The 24,641-nt window shown below is 48.9% G+C and overlaps 1 protein-coding gene across 4 annotated transcripts in view; it reads right to left on the bottom strand.

Annotated features, from left to right (window-relative positions):
• Positions 1 to 24,641, bottom strand: part of MARF1 (meiosis regulator and mRNA stability factor 1) — a 1,350,049-nt gene that overhangs the window by 358,280 nt on the left and 967,128 nt on the right. For all 4 annotated transcript variants that reach the window (XM_069647123.1, XM_069647122.1, XM_069647120.1 and 1 more), the window contains exon 18: positions 4,521 to 4,663. In XM_069647123.1, the coding sequence (XP_069503224.1) occupies positions 4,521 to 4,663 (143 nt within the window). The remainder of the gene's footprint in view (positions 1 to 4,520; positions 4,664 to 24,641) is intronic.

The raw sequence follows: 24,641 nt of genomic DNA, 5'->3' as shown, positions 1-24,641 counted from the left end.
TGCTTGGCCTTCTGTTGGGCCCCCGTCGCCGGGGCGCCCTCACAGGATTTAGGAGCACGCTCAGACTTTTTCTTCGCCTTCTCACCTGCTGTGCCCTTCTCCAGCCAGGCGGCAAGGCGGGAACAACGATCTTGTTTGGTCCGTTCCGAAAGGTGCTTGCAGAACGCACAGTCCTCCTCCATGTGCGTCTTGTCCTCATGAAGACAGTAGAGACAACGCAAGTGCTCGTCCTCCTTGAAAATATTCTGCAATCCGCATCCATGGCAGCACCTGAAAAGCTTGGATGCGGGCGTCAAGCTTCCCTTGTCCTGGGCCATGTCCGTTGAGGAAGGCCGCAGATCTTCCGGAATCCTCCAAGAAGTGTAAACTCGATGAAAACTTCACCCTTGAGGGGCGTAGAAGAAATCCGAAATGGATACCCGTTGTCGGAAGTAGAAACGGCGGAGCCTGAGGCTCGAATAAACTGAAAAAATGAGAACATTTCCCGAAAAAGCATGAAAAAGCAGCAAAAAACTCGGGAGCTAAACACGAGGACTCCCAACACTTGAGCGTGCAGTAAAAATCTGAGGATGGGTGCCAGAGGCGGGGCTTAGGGAGAGGGCAGTCATTGGTTGGGGGCAGTATGACCCAGAGATCAGTGATTGGTTAATACGAAGAAAGACAGATCAGAAACGAAACCGATACTGATTTTTTCTTTACCGAGGATTCCCAGCCTGGGGGAATATGAGCGTGTGAATCCATGCCAGACCCCATGCTGGAGAACGTAAATCCCGGACTAAGGGGAAGGAGCCCAAACTCCAATGGTCCTCGGCTCATCCTGGTGGGGTTGGGGGGCCTGAATCAATGAGGTTGGATGACCAGACAGTTTGCATTGCTCAAGCCCCAGCTCAATGCCTCCCCAATGCCTCCATCCCCAGCCTCCACAACCGTATATGCACAGATGATGCGTACCCAGGCCAAACGGCAAGTAACTAACCGTACCCGCTCACAGAGGCTTGTACTTTGCTTTAACAGATGCAGCACCTAAGTCGGCAATCTTCTTGTCCCGGTTACCCTCACCTAGTCTCTGCGGAGACGCTAGGGCACAGTTGCAGCCCTCCCTGAACTTATATCACCCCCTTCAGGCCTCTCCCTCAGTAGAAAGCTGTGTGCGGTGGTACGTAGTGATACTGCTCCTGCGTGGAAATGTGCGAGTGCACCAATCTGTGATTGTTGTACCTCTCGAACCCTTCACTCCAAAGTACGGTTTCTGCAAGCATACGCCGGCCCATAAAGCTCAACTGTGAATTATGGAAGATAAGCTCTCCATCCTGCTACTTCGGGCAGGGGCGCATCGAATGGGATCTAGTTCCTTCACTGACCCCTGATAAGGATTAGTCCAGTGCAGCTGCGAATATGCTTCTCCTTATGATTGGTAAGTCTTTAAGCTCTTGTGATGCTGTTCGTTCTGTTTAATGTCTTTATATGTTATTCCTATTTATGCCCGCAATAAAGTCTCTCTTCTGCTTTCTTCCGTTAAATGGAAATGCGGCCTCAATGAAGCTGTGAAACGCGAGACGCGGCCGGATGGAAGATGGATGCTACCGCAATGTTCGACAGCAGGTAAGTGATGGTTTAAGGAAAAGGGCGAAGTATGGCGAAGAGCAACTTTAAACTGACCGCTTTTTCGATGTCTAAACTGGACTTCCATTTTTCCTTGCAGGCGCTGCTGTCGACGATGGAGCGTGTCGTGCTGCGGTGCCAAGATGAAGATTTTGGCGTTCCAGAAAGTGTAAAGATGAATACGTGGTTCGCCGAAGAGATGTACAGGTAAGACCAGCTTCCCCCAGTTGGTAAGTATGCTGGCAGGAAGCAGGATGTCCAGGAAGCAGGATCTTCAAAGGTAAGTCTGACCTCAGGCGACTGAGCGTTACGCTGCTTGCAGAATAACGCGAAGCATCTGTCTTGAGGATCGGGGCAGCTTATATAGCGGAGATCGTGGGCACACCCATTAGGGCCGGCTTACCAGCCACACCCTGCCACTCCTAGAGAGTGAGCACGTGCGAAGGCAATACATTAGCAGCCACACCCAAGAATACACTTGGGGCTGCTTAATGGATGGAATGTAATGTTCAAGATTAATGCATCTGAAGTGCTATGCCCATAATAAAAGCTTTTTGGTATTAAATGGATGTTCTTGTTTACTTTTGTTCATGAGCCTGGCGCCAAAGGTGCCTGGACAGTGTCCACCCAGGTATCCTGTGCATGCGACCCCTGCTTGCCTGTGCCCCTGACTTCATGACCATGACAGTCCCCTATAAAAATGCCTGAGGCCCCTCCACATCCCCAGTTAACTCGGCTGGTGCGTGGGAGCGGCTCTACTTTACAGCAACCCCTAAGAGCCATCCAACATGGCCAGCCCCCCTCTTTGCAGCTCAGCAGCTCCTGGGGACTGCTCAACACACCATTTTCCACAGCATCTCCAAAACAGAGCCCACCTCACCACCCTTCCAATACTCGTCCAAGGCCTAGGAGATTCATTCACGGGCCGCAATATCGGAATCGCTCAGCTGTTCCATGGGCACTATCTTGACTGCAAGGGACGCCTACTTTCCGGCACTCCTCTTGTTGCCTCTGGGGGAGAGCTGTTATGTGTCCTTAGAGACCTCGCAACTCTTAAACTCCTGTTTCCTTTGCATCCGGTAAATTTGTGAGGGGGGGCATGAAACCTCCCGCTCCATATGCAGCGCACACAAGGAAAGCAATTGCATGCCTCCCCTGCTCCCCCTCATATGTTTTGAGGCAGGTGGTGCCCTGGTTATAATGTCAAAGTTGTCTGGCTTCTCACTGTAGCTTTGACTGGCTCTCCAGTGTAAAACCAGATCCTCCAAGCTAAGCAGCCCTGTGAAAGACCATCAAAGTTCACATGGCTCTTGAGTACAGGCCAGCTTAAAGAACCAGAGAAGCTGCTTCCTTACCATCATTCAAAATGTAAAGGACCCCAGCTCGGATTTCAACTGCCAGTAAATGTGTTGACATTCTTAAGTATGTGTGGGAACGTCACAAGCATGCACGAAGCATTCACTCTTAGACATATAAACCGTCTTTGCTAGGGTGTCTATCTTCTTCGAGTCTTTGTTGGCAAATTTAACGTCTATGGCTTCTAGTTAACTGTCATGGTGTCAGTACCCAATCACCCTGAAGTCAGTACGCATCTAACCCAGAGAGAGGGAAGGGCTCCCATATAGTATTTACCCCGGTCCCCCCCGCCTCTCCCCTGGCAAGGGCATCTTACTCTGGGTTCAGGATAACTTGCAAGACAGCACTGCAGGGATGAGATTTTCGTGCCCCTCGATCTACTTCCCTTCTTAACAGATACTGGCTCTACTTACCGTATTGTATTCCTGAGAGGCTGTATAGGATAGATTTGAGGAGGAACCATCCCCCAGATTCAAGTAAGAGGTTTTAAATAGCCATTACATCGTGGCTATAATACAAAACGTCGAAGAAAAATCAAACAAAAAAGGTCAATGGAAATGTTTGGTAATCTTAATAGAGCAAGGCAAGGCTAATTGCCTGAACTAAACACCTACTCTGTAAATTCTGAACAGCTGTACCAGATGTCCTCGTCTTCGAGACAGAGGGCTTCCTGGTGGCGAGTTTGATGCAGCAGGGTCGGACATCAACACAAGGACGTATACGTAACATGCATTCGCTATGTTGCGCTGGGTCCCAGAATAGAGGCGATGGCGGCATATTTAGAGATGTTTCATGCGAACAGCTGATATCAGCGTGCCCATCTGGGTTGCCAGCAACAATCCGGAATCACCAAAGGCAGCAGGGGGTGAAGCTATGACACCCTGCCTGGACCACAAGGCACTCTAGTGGAAGAAGGGTCGATCACACAGTACGGCTGATATTTTCCAGCAAGTTGTCGAGCACGGGTGCAACCATAGAGCAAGATCAGATCTACAATGGTCGCATTTAAATGGAATAGTCCTCTCCAATTAGGGACCCTTATCCAGAAGACCTCCAAGGTTGTATTGCATTAACTGCCTTGGCTGGGCTCCGAGTCAAAAGGTAGCAACCACTTAATATTTTGCGTAATTGGGCATTCAGGAGCATATATAGCACAGCTTCCTGCATGCAACAGTCAGGAACGTAAGCAACCTGCTCAGATCATGAAGGCCCAATGCCAATTACAGAAGCTCTGTCTGATCCACCATGAAGGCCAAGCTCTGCACCAAAGAGCAGCTCTAATCTTAAGGGAGAAGGGCCCAACATGTCACATTGATTGCAAGAACTATGCCCTGGACTATGGGACATAAACCAGATCCTGTGAGGTTGATTGGGTCAAGGGAGTGGTCGCAGTGAGGGTTGGTGTAGAGCAGGACTATGCCCTTGTCGAAATGTTCGATGAGCAGCTGACGCTAGAAGATATTTATGAAGAGAAGGAATCTTTGAGAGAACCCAAACCATTGAAATATAAAGACGGACACACTCAAAAACATTAAAACATGACCCAACAACATTTCACTTACCAATGATAAGCCTGCACAAATTCTCGAACAATGACATGCTTACTGGCTTGAGACTTCAGCAGCTTGAGCAGGTCTTGTGTAAACCGTTTAACCTGAGCCCGGTGGGTTAAAGTTAGCATGCGCTTAGATCCCATGCCAAGAATCTGAAACAGAGATGCCGGCTTTAATATTCGAGAGGTTATAAAATGTCATCATCTTCAATGTTATGTGCTTACTGAATACATTACGACGATGTTGCAATTACATTGACAATTTCAGTTACTTTGCTGAATAAAAAGCAAAACCTACTACTACAGGAGTAATCACTCAAATGATCATAGAATATAACAGTATTAACAAGGTATGCACTATTCAAAGCATGTGGCATGAATTATAAGCTGGACCTTCTGTCTTACATTTTGCCAAAAAGAAAGTGTATTAACCTGCAAAGTAAGTCCCCACAGGAACTTTTAAATCAACCTGTTTAAAATGACAATGCACAATTAAACCCATGTGCCACACAACTATTATTGTGCCTGCTGGTCCTACACCCTACCACTGATTGGGAGACCAAAATGTTGGCGAAAGGTACTAGTGTATTGGCCATTTGAAATTATTAAGTGCTTGCTAAACTTGGACCCGATTGAATTAATTCCTGGCAGAGGCATCGGGCTCCAGTGTGTCTGGAAAGGTAGTGAGGGAGGGTCTCGAAACTTCCCTGTTCTTGGTCTTTAGGTATGCCTGAGTGAAACTAGTTCTAATTGGCCGGCTGGATGTCCTGGAGGACAGCCACCCGGCTGTATGATTGACAGCCTAGGGCTGGGAATGAATGGTAACTTCCAAAAACATCACCGCTGTTTTTAAAATCAATATGGAAGATCCATAAAGGACAACTTCCTCCCTTAGGCTGGTGGGACCAACTCGCCTTAAGAAATTATTTTGGTCCAACCCCTTACATGCCACGACTTTCCAAGGCTGTAGAAATCAAATACCCGGGGTACCTAGACCACTTGCGAGTGCATTGTCTTCCGAAGTCCGAATCCGGCTAGAACTTTGTGGGCATCCAGAGGACCTGACAGAAGCCAGAAATCCATGTCCAAAGTCACTCACCAGAGTCCAGGACAGAGGGATCAAGGAAATCATAACCAGAACTTTTCATTCTTCTTTGGCACTGAGAAAAAATGCGCCAAAACCACAAAGCCGCTGAATCGATGTAAATCCATTGCTGCAGACTGCCTCTCTCAAGTTTGAAGTTTTGTTTATTTATAAAGCGCAAACCAGGCCCAGGGGCAACCGGGCGCATAATCTTGCAAGCAGGTACAGTAAACAGTGCATAGACAGTAAATTTACAAATATATAAAATAAATGTACAGAGAGGAATACAACAGCATATTAAGATACAAATACAAGTGTACATACCCATAACTTATATTACAAGTGGCAGGCAGGTCTGAGAGAGGAGCCTTATAGATCATGAGAGAACAGCCAGATTTTGGCGTTCTTCTTGAAGGTTTGGAACGATGGTTCAGCTCTGATAGGAGTAGGCAAAGTGTTCCAGAGTTTGGAAGCGAAGACTGGGAAGCTCAAGCCACCCGCTTTTTGGAGTTTGAATCTAGGCAGGGTGAGGCTGTAGGTTTGGGTTGATCTTGTGGGTCGAGAGGAGGTGTGGAGTGTAAAGCGGGAGGAGAGGTAGGGTGGGGCCATGTTATTCAGGCATTTGTGGATCAAGACTAGGGTTTTCAGGGCAATTCTTTGTTTTACCGCGAGCCAGCCAAAGTCAGCTCTGACGGAGGAGATGTGGGAACGTCTCGGGATGTTTAAGGCTGCTTTATGGCGTTATTTTATACAGTTTGCAATTTACTGAGGTTGGACTGACTGGTCCCAAGGTAGAGAGCACTACAGTAGTCGATTTTGGCCATAATGAGTGTTCTAGCGAGGGTGATGCAGTTGATGGAATTTAGAAAGGGTCTGCAGGCGGTGATAAGTTTACAAGTATAAGCTGATGCCGACCTTACTGCATTTGTTTGTCTGTTCAATGAGAGCATGGAGTCAAGGTAGACAGACGCCTAACGTTTTAGTATCTTTGGAGACCTTGATATCGTTGCCGTCAATGGTGAAGGACTTGTAGGTTTGATCTAATTTGTTAAGCCGATGGCTTCATCCAAGTAGTAAGAGCTCGGTCTTATCATCATTAAGGCAAAGTTCGTAATGTGCCATCCAGGCCTGGATGACCAGGTAGACATCATTCAAGGCTTTGGTGTCTGCGGTATAATTGCCCGTGATAGGAATGAGTATCTGGGTGTCGTCCGCATAGTTTGTGTAGGAGACACCCAGATAGTCAAGCACGTCGAAGAGGGGCTTCGTGAATACGTTGTACAAAGTAGGGGACACACAGGAGCCTTGGGGAACGCCACAGTGAATGGGGGAAGGGTCTGCTAATGCTGTGGATGAGAAGAACAAGTTACTTTCTTACCTGGTGACGTTCTTTCGATGGGATGGTCCGACAACGTATTCCATATCTATGACATGTAATCACCACAGCTATGCTGCTTCGGAATCTTTTTTCGGCGTATGCGTCCTGCGTCGATGCGCCGTCGTCGAGGACCTCCTCCGACATCCGACGTGATAAGTAGGACGCACGACGCCCATAGCCTCAGTTGTAGTTTTTGTCGCCCAGAACGTGTGACATTAGTCAACTGCCAGTCAGACACAAAGCCTTGCGGAACGTAAGCTGCAATCGCAAAGAAATTCTGCAGCGGGGAAGGCAGGGCGGGAGCGATATGGAATACGTCGTCGGACCATCCCATCGAAAGAACGTTACCAGGTAAGAAAGTAACTTGTTCTTCGAGGGGATTGGGTGCTCCGACATATTCCATATCTATGACAGACTCCCAAAGCAGTACCAGAGCAAGGAGGAGGGAAAGAATTTAGAATCAAAATTTAGAATAGCCAATCAAATAGCAGAGCAAAGGACCGGCTTGCCAAAGGCCAGATCCTGTCCTCGAGGGAATAGTGATGTAGAAATGTATGTACGGAAGCCCAGGTGGCTGCATCACAGATGTTGCGAATAGGAACAACCCTCTGCAGGGCAGTAGATGCAGCCATACCCCTGGTAGAATGGGCCCGCAAGCCAGCCGGTGGGTCCTTACCCGCCAAGCGGTAACACTCCGAGATGGCTAAAATAATCCAGCGAGACAAAGTCTGTTTCGTCACAACTTGCCCCAAACACTTTCCAGCGTAACCAATAAAGAGTTGATCGTCCACACTGACCCGGGACATGCGTGCAACATAAAAGCTTAACGCTCTCCTAGGATCAAACCTATGGAGCCTCTCCTCTTCCTTACCAGGATGCGGAGGAGGATAGAATGCCAGAAGAACAACCTTCTGGGCCAAATGAAATTCCGTCACTTCCTTCGAGTGAAAAGGAGGACGAACTCGAAGGACAACCCTGTCCTTGTGAAATACAGTGAAGGGTGGTTTAACTGAAAGTGCCTGTAACTCACTCACTCTGCGAGCGGAAGTAACCGCAACTAAAAACACAGTTTTCAGAGTTAACAGCCTCAAAGGGCAAGAATGTAAAGGCTCAAACGGAGCACCCATAAGAAACTTAAGAACAAGGTTTAAATCCCAACCGGGCACCAGGAAAGGTGACGGAGGGAACACATTAGTGAGCCCTTTCAGAAACTGTGAAATTAAAGGGATTTTAAAGTAAGAACACTCTTCAGACGAGCGCTTAAAGATGGACAGCGCCGCCAGGTAACCTTTAATGGTACTCACTTGCAAGCCCCTGTGGGCCAAAGAAAGTAAAAAGGACAGAACCATGGGGATGTCGCATGCAAAAGGATCCACATTCTGAACTCTGCACCAGTCGCAGAACTTACGCCAACGGTACAGAGACTTTGTTGCTGGCCTTCAGGCCGAAAGCAACACCTCCATCATGTCTTCAGGGAGGTCCCAATCCTTATACCTCAACCTTTCAGAAGCCAAGCGTGAAGGTTGAGGGATCTGACCTCTGGATGGAGAACCTGACCCCCCCCCCCCCCCCTCCCGTGAAAGCAGATCGTCTTGGTAGGGAAGACGACGTGGAGGGCAGATGGACAAGTTGAGAAGGTCGGGGTACCACGTCCTCCGAGCCCACGCCGGGGCAATGAGGATCATCTGGGAACCGAACTTCTGTAACCTCCGCAGCACTTGCGGGATGACGGGGACTGGAGGAAACGCGTACAGCAGCGGGAATAACCACTCCACCACAAATGCGTCTCCTAAGGCTCCTTTTGGAGGAAATTCCCGCGAGCAAAACCTTTCGCACTTCCGGTTGACACTGGAGGCTAAGAGATCCACTTGAGAGGTCCCCCAAAGGGAGAAGATCTCCAGGAGAATCTCCTGAGCCAACTCCCACTCGTGAGAGATCGCGCGCTGTCTGCTCAGAGCGTCAGCCGTCACGTTTTCGTCTCCGGCCAGATGAACTGCCGAGATCGAAACTTCCTGCTGGATGGCCCAGAACTCGAGCTGCATCGCCTCCCTGCACAGAGGAAGTGACCCTGCCCCCCCCTTTTTGTTGAGGTAGTGCATGGCCACTGTGTTGTCCGTCAGGATCAGGACACTCTCTCCTCGCACAGTCGGCAGAAAAGCCTTCAGGGCTAGCCTGACGGCCCTCAGCTCCAACAGATTGATATGGAGTCTGGACTCCGACGGAGACCAACGACCGCTGACTGTCAGCCCGTTGGCATGAGCTCCCCAACCCGTGAGGGATGCATCCGTCACGATCGTCACCTCCGGCCAGGGAAGCCAAAATGGAGCCCCCTTCATCAAGTTGCCTTCGACGGCCCACCACAGAAGGTCCCGGGCGACCGAGGGCGGCACCTGAACCGGGTCCGACATCCTGCCGGAGAACTGCGACCATTGCGTCTTGAGTGCCCACTGCAAAGATCTCATCCGCAAGCGAGCCTCTGGCACCAGAAGAATGCAGGATGCCATGAGGCCGAGCAACCTCAAGAACTCGAACGCTGGGAGCGTCTGGGCATGCTGAAACTTGTGCACCATCTGCTGAATGTGAAGAGCCCTCACCTGGGGAGAAGAACACTGCCCCAGGGAAGTGTCGAGCACTGCTCCGATGTACTGGAGCCGCTGTGTTGGCGTCAAATGGGACTTCTTTAAATTGAGGGAGAAGCCCAGCCTGTGAAGGGAGTGGCACGTGACGGACAGATGATCCAGGGCTTGCTCGGGAGAGCTCCCCCTGATCAACCAATCGTCCAGGTAGGGGTAGACGTGAATCCCCCCTTGCCTGAGATGCGCTGCCGCCACCACCATGAGCTTGGTGAAAACCCTTGGGGCGGACGTCAAACCGAACGGCAGGACCCGAAACTGAAAGTGCGAGTCGCCAACCACGAACCTCAGGTACTTCTTGTGCTTGGGATGGATCGGCACATGGAAGTAAGCATCCTTGAGGTCGAGTGACACCAACCAGCTGAAGGGCCTGAAGGACTTGAGAGAGAGTAACCATCTTGAACTTGTCCTTCCTCAGGAGTTTGTTCAAACCACGCAAGTCCATGATGGGCCTCAATCCCCCGTCTTTCTTGGAAATCAAAAAATAAGGGGAATACCATCCCTTGTTCCTCTCCGCTACAGGCACCAGTTCTATGGCGCCTTTCTCCAGCAGGGCTTTAATTTCCTGCGCAAGGAGCAGATCCGGACTCTGCAAAGAGAGGTTCCCCGGTGGATTGACGCGAGGCCTGTGCCGAAAGGGAAGACAGTAGCCGTGGGTTATGATCTCCAGAACCCACACATCTGAAGTAATGGCTTGCCACTCTACAAGATGCTGTGCCAGCCTTCCCCCAACCGGCGAACCATGGGACATGGCCTCATGACTGAGTGGGAGCGGCTGCGGCGTTACCTGAGGGCAAAGAGGCAACTGCCCGAGCGGCCTTGGCACCACGGGTACCCTGTCGTCCACCTCTGGTACCCCTGCGTTGGCCTCTTTGACTGCCAGCTCCTCTCGCTTTACTGAAGGACGAGTAATAGCGAAAGGAACCACCCCTCCACTGCTGTCCCCTAGGACGAAAAGGTGGAGGTTGGCGAACTGCAGCGCCCAACGACTTTGCTGCCAAAAAGGTGTTCACCGTCAAAGGGCATGTTGAGGAGCCGGGACTGCACATCAGGAGCAAACCCCGACTTCCGCAACCACGCAAACCTGCGTATCACGGTGCTCGCCGCCATGGACCTACTGACGCATTCAGCTAAGTCCAAACCCGACTGAACGGACTCACACATAGCATCCTTACCATCCTGGACCATAGCAAGGAAACCATCCCGTTCGTCCCCTTCGGGAATATGTTCAGCCGCTAACGCAACACAGTTCCACAGAGTGTGCGTGAAACGAGACAAGGCACAAATGGAGTTGCCCGCCTGAAGCGCCATACCACCAGAAGAAAACACTTTCTTCGCCCAGCCATCAAAACGTTTGTCGTCCCTATCAGGAGGGATGGTAGGGTACGACACCTGCTTTGCCGGGGCTGTGGCCGCCTGCACCACCAAACTCTCCGGAGTGGGGTGCCTGGTCAAGTAGCAGGGGTCGCTACTGGCTGGGCGGTATTTTCGCGACAAGGATATGCCCACCGCCGGGAGACTCTCCGGAGCAGTCCAAACCGCCGCCACCCTTCTCTGTAAAGCCATATGGAACGGCAGTACCGGGTCAGTTGGGGGACCAACATCAAGGATGTCCGTTAGATCATCCTGCACAAACTCCCCTGGGGGAGCAGACCATCCCAAGTACTCAGAAACCCTAGCCATAAGGCGCCGGTACAAGGAATCGGCATGAGAGCCAGGCTCAGGCCTACAAAACTCCACCTCCGGAGAGGTGTCAGTCCACTGGCATCATGCAGTGACTGCCTCAAATCGTCAAACTGACTGTGGCCCGAGACAATTTCATCTGGAACCTGACTAGGAACCAGGCCATCAGAATCCTCATCCGCCTCTGAAATATATTCCATGTGGCGAAAAGAAGGCACCCGAGAGTGCTTGCTCTTAACCAGAGCCTTCCTAGGGGGTTGCCCCGTGCCACGGGGTACCTCCGACACGAAAGGCGTCGATGGCGTCGAGCGAATCAGCGCCGGCGTCGAGAGAACAGGCATCGGCGCCGAGAGAACAGGCATCGGCGTTGAGGAAATCGGCGTCGACGTCAGATGCAGTGCCGCCAGCATCGTCGGCGTCGACACAGCCCTAGAAGCCGGAACCCCGAGCGTGTCCTTCGACGACCTGAGCGTCGACTGCTTCAAGGACTTCCTCGGAGCCGGAGCCTCGAGAAAGCCTGTCGACGCCCTCGACGTCTCAGACGTCAATGTCTTCCTCGAAGACCTCACAGGTACACACGGTCTCGAACGCGTCGAGGACCGGGACCTGGAACGGGTACGTCGAGAACGAGTCTCCTTGTCTGAACGGGACCTCTCCCATGACCCGTGCCGACCACTCTTGCGAGCGGTGTCTCTCGACCTCTCACGACCGACCCCACTCGGGGGCGCGGACGGCTTAGTACCCTGCGACTCAAGAATCGCCAGCATTGTCTTCCCGAAGGAAGCCCATTCCTCTGGCGTCGCACGGCTGGTGGGGTAAGCGACGTGCTGGGCAGAGTCCTCCGAAGAGGACCTGGAAGACGACCGGTGTCGGCGCTTTCGAGAATGCCTCGAAGAGGCTGAGGCGTGGCGAGACCGACTCCTAGGAGAAGACCCACGAGACTTCCGACGATGATGCGGAAAGTCACCCCTTGAATCATCCGTCGAAAGCCCCGCAGACTTTGACTTCCGGGGCTTGGACACCCGACCTACTGACAACTTCTTCTTACGTTCGCGTAAGGCTTTGGACGTGAGCGACTGGCAGTCGATACAGTCATCCGTGTCGTGGGCCTCCCCGAGGCACCAGAGGCAGGTGTCGTGCGAGTCCGTCACCGACATCTTGGACCCACACTCCCCGCACTTCTTGAAACCCGGATGTGGGGTCGAAGACGAAGTAGAAGACATCTTCACACAAAGGATTTTCACAAAAACTAACAGGTTCGAAGAACCAAGAAAAACAGAACTCCAAAGAGTCGAGACGTTAACCGAGATTCACAAAGCAACACGTTCGCGGAAAAAACGGAACTGAGGCTACAGGCGTTGTGCGTCCTACTTATCACATCGGAGGAGGTCCTCGACGACGACGCAGAGACGTAGGACCCAGACCCCGAAAAAAGTTTCCGAAGCAGCACAGCTGTGGTGATTACATGTCATAGATATGGAATACGTCGGAGGACCCAATCCCCTTGAAGATCCCCATACATCTGTTGCTCAGGAATGAATGGATCCAAGCATTGGCAGAATCAGAGAAGTGGGCCGCAGTTTTGAGATGTTGGCAGAGTATTTGGTGGTTGACCAAATCGAAGGCTGCAGAGAGGAGAAGGAGAAGAGCTAACTTCCCATCATCATTTAGTGTCTCCGGACAGAATGCCGATTGTCTTAACCCCAGGAGATTGTTAGATTCGAGGTAGTCTTGAATCTGCAGGTAGGCTGCACGGTCTAGGATCTTAAGCAAGAACGGGACCGTAGCGATTGGTCGAAAATTGGTTGGGACGTTAGGGTCAAGGGAGGGTATTTTGTGAAGTGGGATAACCCACGCATCCTTCAGGTTATCCGGGACTATACCAGACTTGAAGGAGGCATTTATGAATGCTGTAATGAACAGGGCCAAGTCGTGAGATGCTTCCTTGATTATAGGTGCCGGGCAAGGTTCACCTTGGCAGTTAGACGGCTTGAGGTTATTTAGGATTTTTTCTACTTCAAAGGTGGTGAGCGGGGAGAAAGAGAAAGGTTTATGAGAGGGATTGGCTAGAGGAGTATTAAGTAAAGGTGTAGTCAGTGGTTGGTCGGACTGTAGGGATTTTTGTTTGTCTCTAATTTTAATTTGGAGAGTAGCAATTTTACCCAGGAGTGCTGTCTGGATGTTCGTGCACCAAGTGCTGTCTTTGGTACACGGGTCGGGGGGCGAGGGGGTGCAGGTGTCTCGTTCCTTAAGGATTTTGAATAGTTCCTTGGTGTTAGACTGGGCTGACACAATATGGTCGTTGTAGGAATCTTTTTTAGCCTGGAGTATGGCTTCTTCTTTATAGTTAAGGGTGTCAGAAGGGTGGCTTTTCCAACAGGATTCTGCAATACGTTTCTCTTTGCGTAGCACTCTGAGTTGGGGAGTGAACCACGAGTTGAGGTGGGCGCGCTGTTTGGATCTCCTTAGTTTAAGCGGGGCAATAGAGTTGATGGCTGCAAGCGCCGACTGGTTGTACAAGTCAGCTAAGATGATAGGGTCCGAACAAGTGTCGAGAGCATTAAGGGTGGAAAGGATGGGGAAAGGGGGGGGGGGGGGGGGGGGGCGAGTAGTTTTTCCATGGTTATGTTCTTTTTTATTTCTGGTGCCGGTGGTTGGGACGGCGAGGGTAGGGAGGCTGCGTCAATGCTGAAGGTGATGCCACAGGAGCCCACCCAGACACCCTGCCCTTTGTCACCACGACCAAAGACCAGAAACAAGGGTTTACTGCATTGCCTCATTAAGGCAACCATATGGAACAACTTCATTTCAAAAAGGTACAATGGGGCGCTTTATCCCACTTGAGGTGGCCACAGACACAGTAACACCACCACCCTCCACCTCAACGGTTTATTAAATTACACCCAGCACGGTTCTTTTTTTTAGAAAAAGACCCACCAGACAGGGACAAGGGAAGAAAAAAAATCAGAGAGGAAGAAAGAATTAGGGAAAAAGACATAGTGGTGAACATCTCATTTTACCAACTTCCAAATTGGAATTACAAGTCTTACGCAAAAGGCATCTCCTTTGTACCTCAATCCAACCTTCTAAGAGAGAAAATTGACTTCTTCAAACTGATGAGAAAACAAACTTAATGTTTTCTTTGATGCTCTTGAGGAGGAGGAGCACATAAAGGAACCCTCTGAATTTCTAGAATTGGCACCAAAAAGTGTGTTCATCCCCCCGGGTCAACAATCACGTTTTGGCAGTTTGAGAAAACGGTATTGGACCAATTAAAACAAATCCCATTCAAGTCCAAGAGCAGAGGAAATTCCACGACTAGCGAACGGCAAACCCTCAAAAGACTGCCTGACAACAGGGATATTATCTTTAAACCGGCTGACAAGGCGGTGCCCTCGTCCTAATGGACAAGATCAAATACATAGCGGAAGTGGAACGCCAACTAGCTGACCGTGAAACATATCAGGAAGTTGATTATAATCCAACTGAACAGGTAAGGATCCGGATTAAGGAGATACTGGATGAGGCGGAAAACAGAGAAGTGATTACCAAAAAAACTCACAATTCTTGGAGAAGACACATCCCATCACTCCCGTAATGTATAGCCTCCCGAAGATCCACAAGAGATTGATTGACCCACCGGGGCGACCCATTATAGCAGCGACAGAGAGCCTTCTGGAACCCCTTGCGAAATATCTGAATCAAATTCTACAACCCCTTATACAGGACACCCCGACGTACATTAAATACACTATGCATTTCCTGCACAAATTAAATGAGATTGAGTTTGTTAAAGAAAGAGACACCCTCTTCACTATGGATGTTACATCCCTGTATACCAACATTACACATGAAGCAGGCCAAGAGGCCGGGAGTGGCGCTTACAACAGTCGGACAACTGTCAGGGTGACAAACTGTGTTGACACTACTTAAAGTAGTCTTGATTTCTTCAGATTTCAAGTTAAGTTTTATCCGAAGCTCTCAGGCACGAGTATGGGGGCTGCTATGGCACCAGCATACGCCAACACGTACATGTACTACCTGGAAACAGCACATGTTTTGACATCTGCGAGATGGTTACGTCATCTGACCATCTTTGTAAGGTATATAAATGACACGTTTGCCATTTGGTCTGGCCCGGATGGTGAACTGGATAATTTTTTCTCCATGATGAATGAGATGCATCCGCAAATTAAATTCACCACACTCACAAGCAAATCAAGGATTCACTTCTTGGATGTTTAAGTCTACATCAAGGGAAATAAACTGGAGACCAGGATCTTTACAGAAGCCACGGACAGAAATAGCCTACTAGCCACAAGCTTTCATCCCCACAGGACAATAGACAGTGTACCACTGACCCAATTCTTACGTTACCGGAGAAACATCTCAGAAGACCCTGAATATGTGAGACAAGCAGCATCGTTACGCCAAAAGTTCAAGGAAAGAGGATATAATCCACCCACGATCTCTGCAACTGAAGAGGAGGTGTCCACCATAGCGAGGGACATGCTACTCACCCCCAAAAACCAAACAAAAGATGACTGCATGGTATACGTGATCACATATTCAGCTCAAAGCAAAAAGATTAGGAGCATCATCCCAAAAAATTGTCCAATGCAACAAATGGACCCTCAAACACAACCACTCTTCCAACAGCTTCTGATCTTCGCATACAGAAACAGTAGGGCCCTTAGAAGTAGTCTGATCAGAGCCGAAATCCCCTTGGACCAGGCAATTTCCACAAAATTTAAAGGGACACAACCGTGTTTTAACTGTCAACATTGCAGCAACTTCTTGCTAGGCAACACTATTTCACACACACATACAGGTAAACCCATCACAATCAAACATTCATGTACCTGTGATTCTACCAATGTTGTCCATGCATTAAAATGTCCCTGTGGATTTTATTATGTAGGGATTACCACAAGGAAGGCCAAATTGAGATGGACTGAGCATAAATCCAACATACAGACAAAAAATCTCAGGTCACCGGTAGCAATGCATTTTATTGAATCAAATCACTATTACTCAAATGAAGTGTATGATCTTGGAACAAGTGAAGGTGGGACCGAGAGGCGGAGATATCCATAAGAAATTGCTACAAAGGGAGATCATGTGGATTGATTTGTTGCACTCTCTAAGTCCGAGGGGTATGAATTGTGAGTTTGACCTCATGTGCTTTTTATAATGTGACTGATCCCAAATGTCGAACCGCAGTGGGTATTGTAGACATCTTGAATTAATGTACTGTACTATACATGGACATTTGCCTAAATACCCCCAGCGAGGGTAGCCACCAAGAATGTGAACGGTCTAGAAACCGACAGTTATGTATGTGTATAATGATGATGCCTGCGATGTACACTCTTTGGTATACAGATCTGAACGCATGGTACTTAGCTCGTACAAATTCACACTTTTGATTAAAGGAGGCAAGATATTTGCACACCAGTGTACTACTTACGTTGTGACCCACATGAAAACAGGTTAGAGGGATACTCTCTCGGCCGCCACTGTTGGGTCCCATTTATCAAGCGAGAGGGGGGCACCAAACAGTTTACTTTTAACTGTGGGGCCCCTCCTCTTGCCACTTAATTGTATATTAAGCCTGTATGCAGGGTATGCCTGACTCATGTTTACCCTACATATTTAATACACAGTTACAGTGTCCCTTCACCTCTTTTTGTACCTCTGCAGAGTCCCAGACTATTCATCTGGAAGGAACAAATGAGTGTCATTCTCAACACTTTGGAACCCCTTTGAATCAGCTCTTGTCCAGATGAGGCTGTGCATGGACATCCCCTAGCTAATAGTCTTCGCTATGGACAGGTCACTCTGTCCACCGCTGTTCTAGTGTGGGGAAGGAAATTGCGACGCTTGTGCGCGTCACTCAACCATGGACGCTGTTCCACGGCCTGACCACGGGTGCTTAAGGATTAAAAGAGTTTAATCTCTCCGTTTACCTGAATAAATGTAATTTTTTTTTCGTACATCCACTTGGGATTCTCCACTCACCAACAGGGTATAGAATACCTGAGAGACTGCTGCAGAGTGCAGACGTAGAAGTCCCACACAAAGATGGCACCTCAGTGGCGATGCCCATGCGCGGCATCCTTGGCGACCATTTACACGGAGCAGTGGCGAGCAGTGCGTCTTGGTGAAGGGCTGTTCAGCTTCTGCTCCGGGTCTGTATTGCCAGGTAAGCAAGGGGGGGGCTTGGTTGGTCTACCCCTTTTTTGGTAATATATGCATACATCGACAGATGATCAAGTGTTACCTCTAGCAGCCGATTGCTATGTACGTCTATTATTTTGACACATCTTCCCATATCTTACTACAGGCTCTTGCCTTTAATGCACAAGTTTCCTGACACCTGTATTGTGAGTGCACTTAAGTATCTGGCCCTTAGCAGAGTTCCCTTTAATTACAGACATCCTCTTGGGAGTCTTTACCCGCCATCACCACATCGTTTGGGGACTAGGAGATGTTCTCCAGATAGAAAGACTATTAATGAATTTTTACTCTCTACTACGAAGGTCAGTGTTCTCACAATTCGTTTTTTACTCCAAATACCCCTTACTCTTAGATATCTAATTAGTATACTCTTATTACTTGTAGGACTAACCCATAAAAATCATCTATAACAAAAAAAAAGTTAAACACGCCCTGCCCTGAAGATGGATTGATTCAACCTGAAACACATTATCACCCACCACCACATAGGGGTGTTTTTCAATGTTGATGACTATTTGAGCATCATACAATGTATTGCTTGGAACAAAATGAAATGTTATGTGATATGATATGATGGAATAGCTACATATTTACTATTGTATATTCTTCTAGGTGAATTGGAGTGCTTTTTTTCAGCACAACATGGTTTCTGTTTTCTGAAATATTCCACTATACATTTGTCTGAATCTGTATCCCACACTGTGCATGCAACAGTGTGGTGGAAATGTAATGTGCGTTTCAAAATACTAAAATACAATTGGTTACCTGCTTTAACCTGCCTTGAGTCAGTTTGGTGTTTCCTAGCTACATTCTTGCAGGGGAGCAGGAACATGTGAACATTGAAATGTTTCAATTAACTATTTTGTAGTGAAGAAAAAAGTTTTGAATACTCATGTATGAAATTAACTAAATACAGCCAACTATCTGGGCTATCTGAGTCCCTTCTGGAGTTTTTGAACCCCACTAGGTTGTGAAATTACGTTTGGGATTACTTCCCATTAGGAGTGCAGCACTGGGCTACCGGTCGTAAACACCCAGTGTTTGTTTTGTGTCGCACTTTATCCTTTTGCCATTTGGGGTGACCTCAACTTACATGAATTGGCCTTACTGCTTATGATTTCCAAAGGGGAATCCTCTTCAGTTGCTGTGATTTCTCTTTTGAACATTGACTATTTAAGAACAATTTTTGTTTTCATCATTTTATTTAAAATGTTCACACAAATCATATTACAATCAACACATACATTTTGTGTTATTACACTTTCCAATAAGTTAGAAGACATTTAACAAACATCTCTTAATAAAAGTAATCACAACTAATTCAAAAAATAAATCCCATTAATCTCCCCAAACCCCAAACAGATTTAAATAACATTTGAAACAAAACCTCACAAAGGGGGGGCGTGGCTTGACATCCATGTTGTGAGGTGGCTTTTCCGTGGAGCTCCTCAAGATCCGTACTGATCCTGTCCTGTAACGATGGACCCAACGGGTGCTCACCTTCTACAGTGCAGCACCAGTTGTGTGAATACACCTGGCACAAGCGTGTGGAAGCTGGACGTGGCTGGGGTGCTGTTGGCTGAGTTAAATGCAAAGAAGATGATGTCCGATAAAATACGGTGATAAGAAAAATGGTGGACAATGGGACCTGGTGAGGCGTCGCTGGACAAAGCAGCACCAAGAGGAGGAGGAGGAGGAGGATGATGGGGCCTGGTGACGTGATATCAGGAGAGAGGAGCAACCCAAGGTTCATAAGGCTGCAGGATTATATACAGTGGTGGCTCAGGACGACGCTTGATGGGGGCAGAGTTGTGTAGCCATGCAGCTGTCATGAGAGAGGGGCTGAGCCAACGGGAGTAGCGGCTGCTCATTGTGTGGCAAGTAATTACTAGCCGAGCTGGAATGGAAGCGGTAAGCAGCTAGAACGAAGGAGCCCGACACACGGCGTGTGCGTTATTGGCCCTCACGGACACTACAGGGCTGCAAGCTGGGGAAAATGGTGGGACAATAAAGTGGAAGGCTGGCCGGGAGGAAACTGAGCAGCACGAGGGAGGCAGTGGCAGCCCAGTGATATAAGGTGCGGGTGGAAGCAAACACCCACAAGACATACGAGGAGGCACTGATGTTCGGAGGCCATTTACAGTTGCAGCTGTTAAGACCCATGCCGGATTAAGCGCCGGCAGCGCCTGGGGCATGACACGAGGCATATTGCCAATACCTCATACAACAATAGCATAATAACCTGGGGATACTGCAAGCCGCAGAGGACACAACAAGCAGGGGCTTTGCAAGGAATAGCCCACAAATTAGTGCTAGAAGGTGGCCTGGACACAAGGGGGAGCACACCCTCTGGATTCATCGAAGGAGGGCGCTGCGGGTCGCAGGGACCCCATGGGTACATAAAGTCAGCCCAGGGGGGGATGGCAGCGCTGGTGGTGGTTGATTAATCGCTGTAATGAGGTTATGGTCTTGACTAAAGAAGAGACAACAGGAAGATTTGCTGTAGGTGGTGCTTGGCAAGGACAAAGCCGGATTAGCCAGGCGCACATATGTTGAACATATTGAAGTAAAGCACTGCTGATTACAGTGCAATCCACATCCATAGAGAAACAGCCTTGCAGAAAGGCGGCAGCGCAGGAGACGCCAGTGTGTATGGACTGTTGCGCGTCTCAGAACTAAGTCAAACAAATGAGAAGGAACAGTGGACTGCAGCCTCTGGGGTGTCCGGTAAGCGGCGGATTCACACGGGCCATCTTCAGAGTATAAAGGTGGGCCCCAGAAGGTGAACAGTCCTCCGTGTGGGGCACTCGGGGGGCACTCCTTGGCATTCCTGGGTCAAAAATCAGCAGAGGATCCAATAAGGTTGCAGCAACTACAGTTTGCCGACTAAGAACTAGGGTAGTTAGAAGGGAATTAGACTATAGATCCAGCTAGAGGACATGTGATCAATGCATCGGATTGTGGAGGTACACGAAATGGTTTATACGGGACGGGGACGTCAAGATAGCCACATGTAATCTCAGAGGGCTCAATAGCTATATTAAACATAACAGAATAAAGTCAGATTTGAGACGCCAAAGATTGATATCGCACTCCTGCAAGAGACACCTCACTAAGGATAGACAAGCCGCACTTGCTAGGAAATGGAGTGGCACAAGTCTGGGATCGCCGTATTCAGCATTTGCAAGAGGGGTTCTGATATGGGTGGCGCCATTCGTACCATTTAAAATCCTTAAGACTTTCGGGGACGAGGGGTGCAGGATGATTATCATCCAAGGGCTTGTGGAACAGAGGGAGGTATATATTATGAATACTTATGCACCAAATCATGATACCACAGCCCATTTTCGATCAGAATACCCCCAGATCGGGAAACAGAGGGATGGTACAGTGATATGGGGGGGTTTCAATTTCTTGTTAAACACCAATCTAGATCGATTGGATGATAAGTACACACATCCAGGCCTCCCGGCTAAAGTCTTGAATGGGAAGTTAAAAACATTCAAATTGTCCGATGTATGTAGAGCCCTAAACCCACACTCCTGAGGATATTCTCACTATACCGCCCCTAAAGATCTATACACCAGATTGAATTATGTATTTACGGGAGAGGAGACCGCAAGTGAATTTAAGACAGCGAAATACAGGGCTCGAGTATTGTCGGATCATGCACCCTTGGTGGTTACATGGCAATCCCGCCCCCCCCTAGAGCATGCGTTCGGACTTGAAATCGAAGGAGTGAGGCCCTCAGGGATGCTGGGTTCCGGGAACAGTTGAGAGAGGGGTGGAGGACTACTTTAAGAACAACACAGGAAGTGTTGATTCAGACGGCACATTGTGGGAAGCTTTTGAGGTAGTGATCAGAGGTACGGCATCAGCCAAGGCTAAAGGTATGCACGCTGTGATAGAGGGTGAGTTAAGTAAAGCTGAAACTAAACTAGAGACCATGGACCGCTCAGAAGACCTGTCTGGCGATGGGGCCCGAAGAAGCAGCCTGGCTACGGCAGGAATGTCTCATACATTGGGAGAGGCTAGGCAAGTTGAATCACAGGAAATATGTTGAGAGACAACATGCTGAGGGTGATAAGCCAGGGCGATTGTTGGCCTGGCTATACAGAAGTGAACCCAAACAAGAAGTGATACGAGAGATTGTGGGAAGGCATGGGGAGGGGTGTCTAACGCAAGAAGTTATTAATGAATGCTTTAAAAATGATTATAAGGAGTTATACACAGATGCCGGGAGAGGAGTCGTCAGAAATAGAGGAAGCCCTGGCACAGATAGATCTCCCCAATCTAGATGCAGATACAGTAGATGGGCTTGAAGCCCCCATAACCAAGGACGACCTGGAAGCCACCATAAGGGAGCTGCCGACTGGTAAAGCTCCAGGGGCGGACAGATTGCCAAGTGAATTTAATAAGGAATATATATCGGATCTGGTGCCCCCATTGATGGCCATGCTGAACGAAGCGCTTGACACAGGTGAACTGCCCGCGTCAGACAGTCTAGAATAGTGCCATTACTAAAGCCCAATAAGCCTGAAACTGACTGCGGATCATACAGACCCCGGTCGTTGCTCAATCAAGATGGGAAAATCCTCATTTCCATGATGGCCAATAGGCTTTAGCCAGTGATATCTAAAACATATACAACCGGAAAAGACTAGCTATGTACCAGGCAGGAATATTATGTGTAACATGCAGAGACTGCACCATGTCATAGATGCATGGGGCCAACCTATTTAAAATTGGTACGGCTGCTGTATAGCAGACCACTAGTGAGAGTCAAGGCAGGGGCCCACATTTTGGATCAATTGCGGCTAGAGAACCAGACAGGGTTGCCTGTGGTCTCCCATGCTGTTCATACTGGCCTTGGAGCCGCTGGCAGCGTACCTCAGGAAGGAATATCCCGAGGCAGGCCTAGTTATATAGAGCAACGTTAAATTAATCTTGCTATATGCAGACGACATGCTGTTGTACTTGCAACACCTAGAAACCAGATCTATCAGGCATTACGATAAATGCCCAGAAATTATGTTTGTTCCCCTTGGCAGTGTACAAGGGGACTCTCTCCCCCCCCCCCAACTCGTTCAGATACTTGGGGGTGGATATATTTCATGACCCCAAGATGGAGCATTCACAGAACACAACAAAGGCGGTAGACAAGGTAGAAAAGTGCATGGCTTTTTGGGTCAGGTTGCGGCTCACACTGAAGCAGAGGGCAGTGTTGCTAAAGATGGTAGTACTCCCGAGACTTCATTTCTTCACCAATGTCCCCCATAATATCCCCAAGGGCTTTTTTAACAGGTTGTATTGCTCGCCCAGAGTGCACGGACAGTCATTTATCACCAGTTTAGTTGCAGAGCCAATACTTTGAAAGCAGGTAGACGACGCAATGACTTACAACCTCACGCACGCTTAGAGAGTAAGTAGCACTTATACAGCTATTTATTCATAATTAGACATACATAAGCAGTAAGTGATAACACAGGAATAAATCACAGATAAATCACAGGAAAGATAGTAAGTTAGCAGGAATACATCACCATGGGCGTAACTGAATCCCTCAACTCGCCAGAAGCGTCTGGAAGACCCTGGTAACCAGGCCGAGAGCACAACAGCCCATAGGTATGTCGGAACAAGGCGTCCCCCCCTCCGACTGAGGTCTTTGTGCTTATCCCATCTGACTGTTGAGGGGTCCCGCATATTTGCACTCCTCAAAAAGGGGTAGCAATTTCTCAAACCTTCTGGCATGGCGCTTGCGCATTGATGAGTGACCGTTGGTTGCCAGCTGGGTCAACCGACAGTAACCTCAAGGAGCAGAGCGCTTCCCTCTCCTAAAAAACACCTTGGAAAATAGTTCCATAACTCATCTCGAAACCTTGGCGCGGGCATAGCAAACCACAACAAATCTTGTTATCAGGTACCAGCCAGCACCTGCGGATCTTAGCTTTCCCAGCGCCGTGTCCTTGGCTGAGAAGGCCTGCATGCCAAGCCCAGCAGGGAATAACGTTGAAAACATGTTTCGCAAGGCAAGTGCAGCTTTCCACTGAGGCATGGATAAATAACCATTATGGCTCTGAGTGCCCCCAGAATGCACTGCGCACCAGCGCCATGTTTCAGCTTGAGCATCACACAGGTTCAACAGAATTTGTTGAAGCTTCTTATGGCATGGCACAAAGTGTCGAGTGGCATTGTAACGTTAACCTGGTATCCACGGGGACGTCACTCAGCCTGTTCTGACCTCTTACGACCTCGAACGCTTCCCTGGAGTCTACTCGACTGGAGACTGGGCCTGAAACACAGGATTGGTAGAGTTTAACTCAATATTGTCTGTGTGCTTGAACCCCTTCTTCCCCAGGGTCCAACCCTTCCCTTTGATCCACAGCTCACCTTGTTTTCTTGGAAAGTGTGCTCTCCATCATGCTTTCAGCGCAGGGGCGTGTTGATTGATTCGGGCTCGTTGCTGCCTAGTTACTTCACTGGCATGAGTCCGACAAGTATAATGAGTCTTTTGAACAGTTCTCTAACTTCGTTGCTTTCCTTCCTTAGATGATGGCCGGCGTCCGGGTATGGCGACGTGCTGCTGAGATGAGTAGCACTGAAGATGAGTGAGCGCGATACAAGCCTTTCGTATTTGCATTGAACTGAATTCTTTTTCTGTGTCTTTTAGGTGCCGCGACGTTTTCAACGTGGATGCCGGTTATGAAGAAGAAATGCGGTGAGTAAGTGCGGTATGCGGCGCCTCTAGATGTTTTCACGCTAACCTGGAGTGTCTTTTCGTTCTTGCAGATGGATGAGAAGTTCCGGAGACAGAGTTCCCCCAGAGCGCCTGGATTCAGGTAAGCGTTTGATGCTCGTACAGTCTTTAAAAATAAACAGAGATTTGCTGAATGCTTACTAATGCCTTTTTTCTGTTCTTTTCCCTAGGAAGCGGCGTGCCAGGATGGGAATGACACAGCCGAAGATGCCCGCAGAACAGAAGGAGCAATGAATGATGGGCAGCAGCGCCGCAAGGTAAGGCTGTTCCCAACAGTGTTCTTGCAGGAGATGAGCGCAGAAGAAAGATGCAGGCCTACTGAAGACCGATCCGAACACTGCGAGTGTCACGCTGCA

This window comes from Ambystoma mexicanum, chromosome 2q (genome assembly GCF_040938575.1).
Source record: "Ambystoma mexicanum isolate Mex_15411 chromosome 2q, UKY_AmexF1_1, whole genome shotgun sequence".
Lineage (NCBI taxonomy): Eukaryota > Metazoa > Chordata > Amphibia > Caudata > Ambystomatidae > Ambystoma > Ambystoma mexicanum.
Note: the sequence above shows the minus strand (reverse complement) of the source record. Positions and strands in the feature narration are given on the sequence as shown.